Below are 14,657 nucleotides of genomic sequence, written 5' to 3'. Positions count from 1 at the left end.
ATCCATGTTTGCTTTTGGATATTTATTGCACGCCCACAAAATCATGTAGTCCTATTTACAGTACATATATATTTCTTCATATCAAGCTGTGCAAAGTGTTTTAAGTAAACAACAGTGAGAGTAAAGAAGCTTTAAACATTGAGGCACTTAAAAGCTTTTTCATTAAATATGGAGACAAGATGATTATGACAATTACACAAGCTGTTCCTAATGAGGCAATCTACTGATTAAACCCCAGCACCCACATGTCCCATACTTTACCTGCCATCACCCTGATTTTCCTCAACAGAAATATGTAAGAAATGGTTAAAATAGCTATATCTTTGGTCAAAGTCCTCTTAAACCATATTACACTTGAGTTCTCATTGACATACAGTTGGTCAAGATGACAAATATACGAAAATATTCTGTAGATACTTTTGTGGAAAATTAATGGCTTTCAAAGAAACACAACCGTCATGTAACATGGTACAAACTGCAAAATGTGTATTACAACAAAATAAGTAGTTTCTCAAAGCCCAGGTAACTTCAGACCCAAAATGTATTCTCCACCACTGATGTGATTGATTTATTATACAAGTTTTAGGACTAAATTATCACTTAAGGCAGAAAAGTTGTCCATAACTTAAAAACTTTAGTGTAAGTAGCTAACTGAAACTGCATGTAACTTCAGAACAGCCACCATCTATCTGTGGAGGGTGTGTTGGACTACACTGCTGCTTTTCCCAGACTGCTCAGTAAACTGGCCTACGACCGAATCCTTCATATCTTGAGCTGACTCATGAGGTTAGAAAGTGAGGTGACACTTTCTCTGACTTTGGCGTCGTCTTCTTGTCCCAGTGACACACCGGCCAGGCGCGTGGAGCCGTTTGCTCCCATAATGCATGGCAGGCTGAGGAACACCTCTGCACCGATGCCCCCCCAGCCCTAAAGGAAACACAACATAGATAAACACAACTTTTTTTTTACAAATTAAATATCAGTGAAAAGTAGGGATCGACTGATATGGGTGTTAGTTGTTTTTAAAATGTATTTATTTAGGGCCGATGCCAAATAATGGTAATCAGAAAGGTCGATAGGTGATATTTGGGGCTGATATGCATTTAATGTACTGTTTTAACAGCATGTGATAGCAGGGAACCATTCATAACTAGTTTTAGTCATGTAAAATAGAAATATGAGTGAAAACTAATTAGCCAACATGTTCAATTAGTTCAACAGAATGCTAAAAGGAATGCTTAGGCTCTCTTAATAGCATCGTCAATTTCTGAAATCTGGTTCTTCAGTTGGTTCCATTGCTCAGGACTCGGGGAGATAACGTTTTTCCCCAGCTTCATCTCCCTGATGTCACTCAGGACTTTACCCTTGAAGTCTCTGACACTAACATATCTCATCTTTCCAATCTGGAACATGTTGTCGAGCTTCCTGGCTTGGAACTCTCTCCACTTTCTGGTTTCTTGACCGGCTTCTCTGGTGCACTTGGCTTCTTGATTTTGCCATTTTAAGATAAAGCAATTAAAATCTATGAGTTTTCATTTCTAAAACAGTCATTGAAATCGAAGGTCATAACTGTTCTAAAGAGAACGTTTTCACGCTACAAAAATATGTGCATATTACAGCTGTGTTCTTGGCCATTTTTTTTTATAGATTCATGTAACTTTAGTCCCTCTCAGACTCTACCTGAGCCAGCGTGGAGACAGAGTGTGCCTTCATCTTATCTGTCAGGATGCTGTTTGTGATATCAGCAATGGAGAGACCCACGGACCACGAGCGCTGGCCTCGATTCTTCATGATGTCAAACGCTCTGCAGGCACAAAAACATCCACATCAGACAAATCATGTTTGAACTTTACATTTTAAAGCCCTTGTTTGGTTAAATCCCTAAAAACTCAGCTCTGTTTATCAGATCATAGAGGATTTTTCCATTACAATAATAGCATCATGCCCCAAAAAGGTTTAAATGTAACTCCACTCCATTCACTGCTTATTTTTCTCATGATCTCTCTTTTAGCTTAGAAAAAAAATATTTTGACATGATAACAGGGTAAAAATACTTTTAAATTAATACGTAATTTCACTGGATGGGTTTTAAATTCTAATGCAAAAAGCATAAATTCCACTTGATTCAGTGGATTAATCTACAAAGCGTTCAAAACACACAAACTAAATACTTCATTGGAAGTCCTACTAAATCAGGACCGTACCTGTCTAACAACGGTTTGGTAGAGTTGGATCCTGGGGCGATCTCTGGCATTACGTTGGAGCCGAGCCCAGCGCTACTCATCACAGCAACTGCAAGACAAAAACACTGACAGGTTTAATTGTGCAGATCATGTACTTGAGTACTGAGAATGGAAAAAGCAAACCAGATGAGGAGGCAGTGCAGCATTTCTGGTTACACTATTACAAAACAAAAGAATGAAGGCAATACGGCATTGGTGTAATGAATGGAAGAGCAGTCGGTGGCAGGATTATATCATCATTAATGCAGCACAACACCCTCATGTAAATATTTAATTGATCCTCTGCCTCACCTTTGTTGTCTGAAAGTTCTCCTATGACCCATGCCGGTTTGTGAGTGTTCAGGTTAATGTCCAGGACATGACTGAGCCGCTCTGAGTCCAGGTTACAGCCGGCTCCGATCACCCGTGTTGGAGGGAGGCCGCTCTGCCTCCAGGCTACGTGGGTCATGATGTCAACTGGGTTGGAACAAGAAAACAAATGGAGTTGATTGTACTAAAAGCTAATAAGCAGAGTAGTCAACAGAGGGAGTGTGTGTCTCTGTCACTGACCTGGTTGTGACGCGATGAGCATCACAGCATTAGGGCTGAGACGTGCCAGGTTTGGGATTATCCCTCTGTACAAGTCGACATTCGTCTGAACCACGCTAACGTACGACTGCTCGCTGCTCCACGCATTCGCCGTCACTACGACAACCCTGGAGCCTGCAGATGCCGACAAATCTAACACAGGAGAGACAAAGTGTCAGCAATTACTAAACCGAGGGCACTTCATAAACAACCACATCTCACCTCATTTACTAAACATCTCAAAGAATGGCTATTGGAAAATCAGATCTGTGATCATAACTCTGTAAATCTGTTTGCCCGTTGATGTGATTAAGAGGAATGTGCAATGTTGTCATGTGGAATAGTGACAATGGGAAATGTGCAATACAATTATATGTAATAGTGTCAGAAGGATATATGTAGTAGAATCTTATGATACAGTGACAGAGGGATAAGTGTAGTACAACAATGTGCAATAATGATAGAGGGATATGTGCAATAACAGCAAAGAGACATTTGCAATGTAATCATGTGGAAATGTTAATTACTGCTTGGTAGCTGCCTTGGTCTCCCAGGTGTTGTCTGTTCTGTGCACTACGCGTTATCACTTGTTGCTTTTTTTTCTTTCTTGTATGTCCTTGTTCAGTTATGGTATTATGTTATTTGTAATTTCTGTATTTTTGATCTGCCAGTGGGACTCGAGATGGAAATTAGCCGCACGGCGACAATCTGTCGTATTTATGTGGAAATGTACATTAATACGAACTGTCCCATTTTAAGATAAGATCAGATCTACTTTATTCATGTCGGAGGGAATTATTTTGCCAGAGTACAATAAACAATAAACAAAGGTTAGTGGAATATATACAATTACACAGAGGTTAGTAGTAAAATAGAAATAGAAAAGAATACAAAGGTTTCTAAAAGTGTTTGTGTGAAGTATCTCAGTGTGTCAAGTGTCTAGAAAAAATAAGAATTAAGATAAATAAGAAAATATAATAAGATAATGCAAGTACAAAGTGTAAACTGTGTACTAATACTAATAACTAGAAAGATTAACCAAAAATGATCTGAAGTAAGAGTAAAGAGATGTATTGCACCGATTTTTCAAAATAAAATAAGCATAATTAACTCCTGAACAGCAAACCTTGCAGAAAAATAACAAAAGCTTAAATCCTTGTTATTTCTGGCCACAAACACTGTGAAATCTCTCAATTAAAGAAAGCGGTCCTCTGTGAGTCATCAAGTACAGTCTTTCCAAGCAGAATGCCAGTCCACTACCTCCAGGACTATCTGACATCAGCGATGACTCAGTAAAGAGGCCCCTCTCTGTGTTACCAAGTGACAGTGCAGAAAGTGACACACCTCTGGATACCTCAACCTTTGGCAGACTGAAAATCTCCAGGTCCGTGCTGCCACCCTTTGTGGAACTCTCAGCGACGTCAATGAAAACAAGTTTATCCACCTTGCACTAGATGAAAAGAGGAGGACAAAATTACCTGTCAGCAATAAAATGTGAGACTTTGACATTTTAACTGAAGCTTGTTAAAGAATAACCAAAACTCCTGACACAGAATGATTACCTTAGATAAAACGCTCATCACTGATGCCATTCCTAAATCTCCTCCTCCAATAACTGAGACTTTGTTGATAGGCTGATCATGATGTCTGACTCCACCTGAAAGGGACATGAGTTAAGCTAACACGATCAAGTATTTATTTAATTTGAGATCATAAATAGTAGTGCTGGGCGATATGACGATACATATCGTGAGAACAATAGAAGTGTCTATCGTGCCATTTCTCTTCTATCGTTTCTAACCTAATTTTATCAATTATTACAGCAAATATATCATTAAATAGCCTGCGACGATTGTATTAGTGTTTTCTTGACACTGTGCATACTCTAAGTTTATATAAGTAAAAATAAAGAAGAATAAAAAAGAGATTTTTCGCAAAGAAACTCCGTCTTGTGGTTTTTGCGACATGACGCTGCTTTACGTTCTTTGATTGTCACGCGGGTTTGCGACATGCTTTATGTTACTTAACTCATGAGTGCTGAACGATGGTGAACGATGGACGCGCAACAGGTAGGGCTGGCCCTAATAGCAGTTTCTGGGCTTCGGATATTCGGGCCCTATTAATGACGAACATTCGGTCCGCTCCGTAACGTCTGGGAGGGGGGATGGGAGGGAGGTGGGGGGACGGACGGAGGAACGACCCGAATATTCGGTTCGGTCCGTGAGGTCAGAGGCGGTGCGCTAACGGAGGAAAGAGTTTTCGGCTCGGTTCGTAACGCCCGACGGGTGGTGGTGTGTGTGTGTGTGTGTGTGTGTGTGTGTGTGTGTGTGTGTGTGTGTGTGTGTGTGTGTGTGTGTGTGTGTGTGTGTTTGTGTGTGCGTGCGTGCGTGCGTGCGTCATTAATTAATATCCATACCACCATGGGGACCGGATATTTGGGTCCAGCCCTAGCAACAGGTTGAAGTTTCATGGAGAAAAGTAAGCAATGAAATTTTTGTCAAACTTTTCAGAGATTAACTGAAAACATACTTTATTGTGGTATATCGTAATATATATCGTTATCGTGATATAAAATAATCCATATCATGATATATGATTTTTTCCATATCGCCCAGCACTAATAAATGGTAAGCCTGCATATCAAGTGAAGCACCATCATTGATCTGCAAATTAGAGACAAATGCCAGGAGCTCATGGGGGTCTTTGTTGTCTGCTGCATTCTTTGATGACAGCGGAGGATCCTCCTCAAACTTGGCAATCATCTCAGTCAGAAGACCCACCACAGAGGACTTGGGCTGGAAGAAACAGCAGCAAAAATCTGATGAGAACACCACACCATCTCATCTGTGCAGTTTTACATTTTAACTAGACAGTATAAAACCTTACATGATCCCAGTTATGCAGACCCGGGAGGTAGATCCGTCCTCGGGCATCAACATGCTTGCCCTCTCTGATGACCATGTTGGGAGTGGGTTTGAGGAGGCATATGGGAGGAGTGAAGGGGAAGGAGTCCATGAGCCACAGCTGAATGGGGAAGTTGTAAGAGCGACCTTAGGACAGAGACACGGTGACATATTCAAGACGACTGTCATTAAATTATAAAAACATTAAAAAAATCAGAAGAGTGGGAGTGAGCCTTACCCTCATATTTGACCGGAATGTTACCAGTTAATTTCAGAAGATCCTTTTGGGTGCTGTCACTGAAAGCTGCAGTTCATAATGGGTGAAATCATTAAGTAAGTAAGAGAAATATGACAGTCGAAGGTAGAAGTATAAAATGCAAAAACTCACTGTATGTGCCTGTGGATGGTCTCATCCCGGGGTAGATTCGATGGATTTTCTGCAGCTCCTCAACGGCCACATCATGAAATTTGTACTAAGAGGATAAAATGAAAGATTCCTCTGTGGTTACTGAGAGGAAAACATGAAGACATACACTGCATGTGTGCAGAAAGCATGTATGTCTGCATAAAGCATGTATGTACACATAATCAACTTTATCTCTTGTCTGGAGAGTATAATCACGAGGGATATACTGATTATTCGTTTGGTTGAATATTGAATCTAGTATTTTTGCAGTTACTGTTACTGTCTTTTTGTTTTCATTGTTTTTGTACCAATTTCTGGGAAAAAAAATCATTTTAAAATGTGCTGTTTTGGCTCTGATGCAGCCTCCTCTCTTTACATGCAGTGAAATCTGACACTGAAGCATGAATGTTGAGAAGTTCTCTTTTAATTAAGTACATGTAAAGCATAAACAAAGTATTTCTCAACTTTGATACCAGGATTTTCATTTTGATTACAAAAGTATATCTGTTCTAAATATCAGTTTTCGATTTCCTTGCTCACTAATAATTGGGGGTCATTAATAAAATGTATGCAAGATATATCCCATGGACTTCAAAAGTCCTTCAATTGTATATTGACCCCCTTAATATTCACATATAAAGCATAGGAATAACATGCCACAGACGCTGCTTATACCTTCATGTCATCTCTTCTGAATAGTAATGCATTAAATTTTTGCAGCTTTTTTGGAGTTTTAACTTGACATGAAATAACACATCAATCGGGTGAAGCTCTTTCTTTTTATACGACAACTTTTTGAAGTGTTCAACAGATGAATTCAGGTTTTATTCAACAGAATACTGCTTCACACAAACCTGTGCACTTGCCTATAGGTATGTTGGCAGCAGTAAGAAGGACAAGATGACAGCGACTATGCATTAGCTCAGGGGTGTCAAACATGCGGCTAACGGGCCAAAACTGACCCTCCAGAGGGTCCAATCCGGCCCTCAGAGTGTAAAAACCACAGAGAAGACATTAACTGCAAATGGTAAATTAGTAAAACTGTAAATTTAAAGACCATGACATATTGTTTTGATCAGAAAGTAAAATAATATATTGCTCATTGTTCTTTTGTCATTTTGTGTCTCATTTTTGTAATATTTTGTGTTTCCTTTTTGTCTGCTTGTGTTGTCTATTTTTTTGTCACTTTGTAACTTTTGCCTAATTTTTTTCGTGTCATTTGTCTCTTTTTTGTAACATTTTGTCTTGTTTTTGTTGTTTTTTTTGGTCTGACTTTAGTCATTTGTCTCACATTTTTGTCTTTACATTTTGTCTCACTTGTGTTTTTTTGTCCTATTTTTGTCATTTTGTGCATCGTTTTTTGTCATCTTGTTTCCTTTTTTGTCTAAGTTTTTGTCTCTTTTATTTCATTTCATTTGTCTCATTGTCATTTTGTGTCTCAGTTTTGTAATATTTTGTCTTGTTTTTATCTTTTTTTACAGTAAAATACTGTATCATTCAGTTCCAGATACCTGTGACTAAAAGTTTTGTGTATTTATAGATACAAATAAACTCTGATCTGTAAGTCGTAATGTGTACATTATAAACTGAGGCATAATATTGCTGAAATTGAATTTATTTTCTTAACAAATTTCAGTTTGCTCATGTTTTGTAAAAAGATAATTCCTTAAATGTGAACATTTTCAGAATGTAGTTTTTTGCACTAAAACAAAAAACATTTGGAGTTGTGGTTATTTACAGGTTATTATGCTGTGATTTTACTGGTCAATTGAGGTCAAACTGGGCTGAATGTGGCTCCTGAACTGAGTTTCACACCCCTGCAATTAGCTTACATTTCGTATCTTTTCGACAAGCAGGTAAACAGCCTTGGCATCAACTTCATTCAACAAGGGCAATAAAAGAGCTAGTTTATCCAACCACTCGTTCTAACAAACACGAACTCATGAACTAGCATGTGCTTTGTCTTTTTATCATGCATTTTATATTATTTCCGTGTCATACAGCTTTCTCAGTTAAGGAGCAGAGCTGGTTCGGCCAGTTACTGAGGGCTGGCAGAAGCTAACACAAACTAGTCTGCTATATGACCCGGCGTCAATAAAGTTTATACTTTAAAGTAACTCATTCGGTAAATAACTAACCTTGGAGAGGATCCGCTCTATTCTATCCGACTTGAGGTCCATCTATTGAAGTATGACGCCGAAAATAAATCACGTTTTTTCTTACTAGAGTCCTCTTCGGTCAACTTTAGCTGTAGTAATAAAAAAAAAAAACTTCCGCAAACTTTCAGGGGTAGCTAAGCGAGGACACCCCGCCCACTAGTTAGCTCAGGTACGGCAAGCCGCGAAGGAAGAAAAAGTCGGAATCACAATCGCTAATCGGTCCTGCTTTACTCACCTTTTAGAATGATTCTCTCAACAAAATGAACGACTTTAAGACAGAATTAAACAATAATCCACGCAATATATGGCAAGAAAATATTTCATTGACAAATAAAAATCAGACCATTTGCTACAAGTGACCTCTAACTTCTGCATATATTTACTAAGATTGTCATGCTCTCAGAAACACTCACTCAAAACTAGACGGTTAAATTAAAAGCCTTTATGCAATCATTTCTGTCAAATGCTTTTAAAGATAAACATACAACATAGCAAATGTTTCCTGCATATTTGACTGACTTCACAATCAAAGTTTGCTTGGAAAAATATGCAACAACTTTGCTCAAAAATACCATGTTATCAACACTTGACATAGTATGTTATTGTTAGATTAGAAAAAAAACTCTTCTCATATTTATAGTTGTCTTTGCAGCTCAACTCCTTTTACAGATCAGGACTGCTGTAAACCCTACACTCAGCTGGGGGGAAATAAATAATATAAGAGGTGAAATGTGAGACCTTTTTACTATGTCCTGATGCCTGGATGATTTGTGCATATTTTGCTATTTCAGTTTGTCTTTTCACTAAAATTCTTCTTCTCTTTTCTTCTTGAGACAATACCATACATCATTCCACTCGGTTTTTATCCACACACACACACGGAGAGAAGCAGCTAGAAAGGGACATTGGGCCAGAGTGGACACAGTCAGTGGGCTTCAGGTGTTAAGATAGCAGACCTGCTGTTCCATCTCTCAGGATACACAAGGTTCTTTTTCTTTTTATTCATCTCAGTGGCAACAAAGCTTCAGTTGTTTTTTTTCCTCTTGGCACTCTTCCTTTTCAGCTCCTCTTCCTCTCTTTTCTCCTCCTCCAGATCCTCCTGCACAGCTAGTTTCAGGCTAAAGTAGCAAAGCACAGAAAAAAAATACATAAAAGAAGGCAAACAGTCCAAACTCCAGGGACAAAGAGTATAAATGTAGATTTAGAGATTTCGAGGGTTTTTTCATCTTAATACCTCCTGGCCTCTTCTTTCTGCATGTCTCTCCAGCTGCTCTCCATGAATTTAAGTGCATAGTCACTTTCATCTCTGTATCTAAGGTGGTTAAAAGACAAAACAGTTTTAATTAATACAAATAACTGGATTTACATTTGAGTGAAATAACTTACTCCTTAGAACAACACTTACTTGGATCGATCATATCCAAAGATTTCCTTTATGTGCCTGGAAATCGCTTCTTGCTCTTCACCTCCATCATCGATGAAATCATCCATTTCTGAGTCATACTCTTCGTCTTCATCCTCATATTTCCTCTTGTACGCAGACGTGATAGGGGGCAACATTGGTCCTGGATAATAAAACAGAAATCTGTTCTCACCGTTTTTGAAGTACAGAGGGAACATTTGGAATCTTCCTTGAAGGTTAAGCGATGTTAAAATTAGACAACTAGAAATTTCCAAATGTTGTTTTTGAATCTGAGTTTACAAATGTCAGTTTCACACTAGAATGTTTTGTTTATCACAGTTAGAAATGCCGCTGCTCTCTGACCCAGTAATGATGACAAAAGGCTGATGAGTGTTGCTGACACACTTCATTCAGGTTGGCAAACAAACTCTTTGCCCTTTACTGGTTGTTGTTTCAGGCTGTCAGATGGTAAATGCATATATATCTCTATGTATCCATTTATTTCTATACCTTAGATGTAAAGATGGCAATGATCAGGTTCAAATTACTGAATTTCATATGAAGCTTTTAAAATGATTTTGTTTTGCTGCTAAGTGACGTTCCGAACGCTTCTTTAGGACAGCATGCAGAACTCCAGATAGTAAGACAACATTGACAATGATATCACGTGATTTCAGCATCTGTGCAAAAAGTTATTTCAGTTCTCGTGAAAACCAGCTGACATCAGCAACATGCTTGAGCAAGACACTGCTACAGTCAAGATCGTGCATGTAAAGTCAAACAAAATGATTTCATTTTCAACGCGCCTCATTTCAAGCAGCAGCTCTGACCTCACTGCTCTGACTTTAAACCACATTTGACTTCATTTTTGTCTTTATTTCACTTGTGTCTGTACAGCCTTCTCTGTTATTTTCTTCATTCCATTTGTTGCTCCTCTGTGATCTGGAATTATAATGTTAATAGTTTTGTTTATATTGTGTAATATTTTCATATCACAGTTAATGTCTTATCACTCAGTAACGTTATCTGTTCAACCTTGGGTATAATCTTGTGACACTGGACAGAAATATGCTGTAGAAGTGACGGTCACCATGAACTGAAATTTGCACACAAAGTCCATATTTAACAAACCTCGCTCTTTGGTCGTATCATCCATTATCGACTCTCTGGTTCTTACCTGGTGGTCTGTTCATCAGAGGTCTAGGCGGCATTCCCGGTCTCTGTGGCATCCCCGGTCTCTGTGGCATTCCTGGTCTCTGTGGCATTCCTGGCCGGGGAGGGATTCCCTGTCTAGGTCCACCAACATTCTTGGACGAAATGGTCTCTGACACCACAGTGCACTTGGGTCTACCAGGTCCTGATCCAATGCTGCCAGACGGTCGCCCTGGTACCAGTCCTCCACCACCAGCTCGACCTGGACCGACCCCTGGCGGTCGGAATCCACTATCTGCAGGGTGACCCTGTAGTCCACTCCCACCAGGCCTAGCTTGTGGCACAGAACCTGGTCTTGTCTGAAGTGTGCCTCCAGGCCTGGCCTGAGGTTGGTTTCCTGCCTTAGGGGGGACGCCCGAAGAAGGTCTCATCACTGAATTACCACCTGATTTTATGGTAGAATTAATTCCAGGCCTTAGTGATTCTCCTTTTCCAGACTTATGGCCTCCAACTGCAGGCCCCTGCTTTAAGGAGCTACCCTGACTGGGCCTGGTCTGTTGAGAGCTCCCATGTTGAAATTTTTGACCTGTGCCAGCTGTACCAGAAGGCCTACTCCCAGGAATACCTGAAGCTTTTCTTTGAACTAATGATGAGCTTTCTTTTTTGAAGCTAAGGTCACTTGTGGTGCTGGATTTGTGGCTAGATGAGGGCCTGGGGGGCCCTTGTTTGGCTGAAACCTGAGATGATGTGGCTTTTGAAGGAACTCTACTGTTTATAGCACCCGATGAACTAGACGAGCTTGTCTTTGATCTGTCTCTGTCACTATGAGACATCTTCGTCCTATCTCTTTCTCTGTCAGTTACAGACGGCTTGGAAGAAGAGAGGCCTCTGTCGCTAGTGTGTGTTGAATGCGACTTCTTCAATGACCCACTGGACAGACTTGGCTTTTCAGAGGAGTTCTTTTGTGCTCTGCAGTTCTTCTGTTCCTTCTCTAAAGTGCTTTTTCTTACTGAACTAAAACTGGACTGAGACTTTCCATCTCTTTCGCGCTCTACCTTTAAGTCTCTATCTTTGTCATGTTTCTTGGCCTTGCGCTCCATCTCCAGTTCCTTTATCTCATCAGCTGTGCGGAGCCTTTCTTCCTTTCTCACTGCCTTTGGTTTTAGGTCAACTGGCTCAAACTGCTTCTTCTCAGCCAATTTGAGCAGGTCGGCAAAGTTCATGGGAGGTGGAGCAGGTTTGGGAGGCCCGCTGGGTTTTTTAGAGGAGGGTTTGTTGCTGTTACTGCTCCCACCAACACCTGTGGTTCTCCCTGGTCTCAGCGGCTCTGGCTCCTGCTCTGGCTCTGAATCTGTCTGTTCATATTCATAATTATCCTCATCATCTTCTGGGTCTATTGAGCTATTCCTAAAACATTCCTCATTCATTGAATTATTCTGCTGCATATCGTGTTTGGATCTTCGCTTCTTAGGGCCTTCTACCACAGGGATGCCATTGTAGCCTCTGAAATTGTCTTTCGTTCTGGATGCCATGGCTCGCGCTTTACGATCCGACTTCAGCTCAACCCTCTTGGCTAACAGTTCATCCTTCTGTTTCTTCAGTTGCATTTCTGAAAGAAAATCGATATATATGCACATATTTTTTAAAAAAGAACATTCTCTAAGTCAGGGGTGTCAAACTCCTTTTAGTTCAGGGGCCATATTCAGCCCAATTTGATCTCAAATGGGCCGGACCAGTAAAATCATAACATAACAACCTATAATAAACCGTAAATTTTTACTTTATTTTAATGCAAAAAAGCACATTCTGAAAATGTTCACATTTAATGAACTATCTTTTTTACGGAACATCATGAACAACCTGAAAATTCTTAAGAAAAATAAGAGAAATCTTAACAATATTGTACCTTAGTTTATCATTTGTGTATTACGACTTACAGAACACAGTGCGTCTATAAAGGCACAAAACATTTAGTCGCAGGTATCTGGAACTCTGCGATATAGTAGTTTACAACTGGTCAAGATCTGGAAATTGTTTAAAATTTACTTTCATTTCCACATCTGTGTAATAGTCCTGACCACCTGAACTGACACAACACACAAACGAAACTGGGAACTATTAAAGAAAAGGTGAAGTTATCCCCCTGCCTTGTAAATGTGTTAAATTTATACAGAAAAAAAATGTGTAAAACTTGTTGCAGTGCATGAATAATAGGGTTCCAGCAAACCAAACTCTATCATACGGAAGCTGCTGTCTCACGTTATATTGCACAGTGTTCAGTGTCTTTAAATATTTTCACAGTAAGGATTCATTTTCAGCTCTGTAATTTTTACACTTTGCAAAGTCATCCCATATGCTGGATTGGACCCTCTGGCGGGCTGGTTTTGGCCTGTGGGCCGTATGTTTGACACCCCTGCTCTAAATAGTATGTACATAACAATCATAACATCATTTTGCCAGTGTTACCTTTCTTTCTGTTGTCACTGTGTTGCTTCTTGATAAGTGCCTGTACAGCAGCAGGATTGACACCTTTCGACTTTGGGTCCTTTTTGGGTGGTCCAGCTTGTAAACTGTATCTCTTCTGTTCAAAAAGAGACAAATACTACATTTTACAGGTTGAAAATGAAGCAGTCGCACAATCTTGGGTACATCAGAATCAGAAAAGCCTTTATTGCCAGGTGACTACACACAATTAATTTGACTTGGTGTATAGACAGCAGTACCTAGCAAAAACAACAGACAGCTAAATAATATTATTATTATTATTATTAATAATAATAATAATAATAATAATAATAATAATAATAATAATAATAATAATAAATAAATAAATAAATAAATTTATATCTGAGAATTATAAATAAGAAATGCTAAAAAGTATAAGAAGTATTAGTACTATGAGTAAGTGTAAACAAAGTACTGTGTTAAAAAAGACATACCTTTGCTTAAACCAGAGTAATATATTTGCATATTATTTAAATTACAAAATTGCACATAAAAGGTATTGCACATGAGGTTGAATACTGTATATGAATTGGATATTGCACTGGTAGTGACAGGAGTCCTTATAGAGGAATAAAATAATAATTATTATACAAACTGAGGTAAAGATTACCATTGATTTGGGCACATTTGTAAACGTCTCCACAGCCTAGCATGCTGGGTTAGCAGCTAGCTACATTATCAGACCCTCACTGACAAGAGCATCTGCTTTTGACTGCTTACACGGCACACAAACCCTCATTTTACGTATTGGCTAGAGTAATGTCAGTGCAAGTGACAGCGTTGTACTTACCTGGATGCTGCTGAGGCCCTGGTTTTGAGAGGCGATGTTCAATATATTGTCAAAGTCCATCATTACGGTAGCAGGTGATGCAAGCTGGCTTTCTGAGGGGAATCAAGCAAAACTCAACCTGGAATGCTGAGGTTATCGTTTAGCTTCCCAGCAGTTAGCCACTAGCAGTTAGCTAAACGGCTCCAAAACCCAATTTATCACACACAGTCCACTCGAAGAAAGTTCCTGAACTGAACAGATAATACTACTTTACTTCACCACCTTGCGATAGCATGCGCTAGCAAAGTTAGCTAACCTCACTGACGTTAACGTCAGCTAACCAAGAAACATTATAGACGAACTTCCCCTTTGTACGGATAACACACGAAAGTACGACCAGAGCCATCCAAACATGTGTGTAATTAACTTCTATTGAAAGAAAAACATCAAAATATCCTCCATTATAATCGCCGGGTGTTGGCAGAGACTAGCAGGGAGAAAGAACGAAAAATTAAAGGACCAAAGAGTAAACTACATAAATGAGAGGAAGT

At 39.4% G+C, this 14,657-nt stretch overlaps 2 protein-coding genes across 2 annotated transcripts; both read right to left on the bottom strand.

Annotated features, from left to right (window-relative positions):
* Positions 1-7: 7 nt before the first annotated feature.
* On the bottom strand, positions 8-8,427 carry uevld (UEV and lactate/malate dehyrogenase domains). Its single transcript, XM_023284657.3, has 12 exons — positions 8,258-8,427; positions 6,102-6,186; positions 5,952-6,017; positions 5,697-5,860; positions 5,464-5,605; positions 4,373-4,467; positions 4,155-4,260; positions 2,793-2,963; positions 2,535-2,699; positions 2,205-2,292; positions 1,681-1,804; positions 8-927 (listed from the first exon to the last, which is right to left on the bottom strand). The coding sequence occupies exons 1-12, from the start codon at positions 8,297-8,299 to the stop codon at positions 763-765; spliced, it is 1,413 nt and encodes a 470-aa protein (XP_023140425.1). The 5' UTR covers positions 8,300-8,427; the 3' UTR covers positions 8-762.
* A 54-nt stretch (positions 8,428-8,481) lies between these two features.
* On the bottom strand, positions 8,482-14,637 carry spty2d1 (SPT2 chromatin protein domain containing 1). Its single transcript, XM_023284683.3, has 6 exons — positions 14,128-14,637; positions 13,299-13,413; positions 10,858-12,441; positions 9,684-9,843; positions 9,513-9,590; positions 8,482-9,396 (listed from the first exon to the last, which is right to left on the bottom strand). Exons 1-6 carry the CDS (start codon positions 14,188-14,190, stop codon positions 9,303-9,305), a joined length of 2,094 nt encoding a protein of 697 aa, XP_023140451.2. The 5' UTR covers positions 14,191-14,637; the 3' UTR covers positions 8,482-9,302.
* Positions 14,638-14,657: the final 20 nt, after the last annotated feature.

This window comes from Amphiprion ocellaris, chromosome 3 (genome assembly GCF_022539595.1).
Source record: "Amphiprion ocellaris isolate individual 3 ecotype Okinawa chromosome 3, ASM2253959v1, whole genome shotgun sequence".
In the NCBI taxonomy this organism is placed as follows: domain Eukaryota; kingdom Metazoa; phylum Chordata; class Actinopteri; family Pomacentridae; genus Amphiprion; species Amphiprion ocellaris.
This window is presented reverse-complemented; position numbering and strand designations above follow the sequence as displayed.

What these genes read in the sequence shown, in the direction of transcription:
- uevld (XM_023284657.3), bottom strand. Translation starts at nt 8,299, where the DNA reads ATGGACCTCAAGTCGGATAGAATAGAGCGGATCCTCTCCAAG. An exon ending in GTCTGCATAACTGGGATCAT is followed by an intron (nt 5,606 to 5,696) that starts GTAAGGTTTTAT and finishes TGTTTCTTCCAG; the next exon opens with CCCAAGTCCTCTGTGGTGGG. An exon ending in TAATTTGCAGATCAATGATG is followed by an intron (nt 4,468 to 5,463) that starts GTGCTTCACTTG and finishes TGTCCCTTTCAG; the next exon opens with GTGGAGTCAGACATCATGAT.
- spty2d1 (XM_023284683.3), bottom strand. Translation starts at nt 14,190, where the DNA reads ATGATGGACTTTGACAATATATTGAACATCGCCTCTCAAAACCAGGGC. An exon ending in CAGTGACAACAGAAAGAAAG is followed by an intron (nt 12,442 to 13,298) that starts GTAACACTGGCA and finishes ATTTTCTTTCAG; the next exon opens with AAATGCAACTGAAGAAACAG. An exon ending in CAGAAAGAAGAGGCCAGGAG is followed by an intron (nt 9,397 to 9,512) that starts GTATTAAGATGA and finishes TTGCTACTTTAG; the next exon opens with CCTGAAACTAGCTGTGCAGG.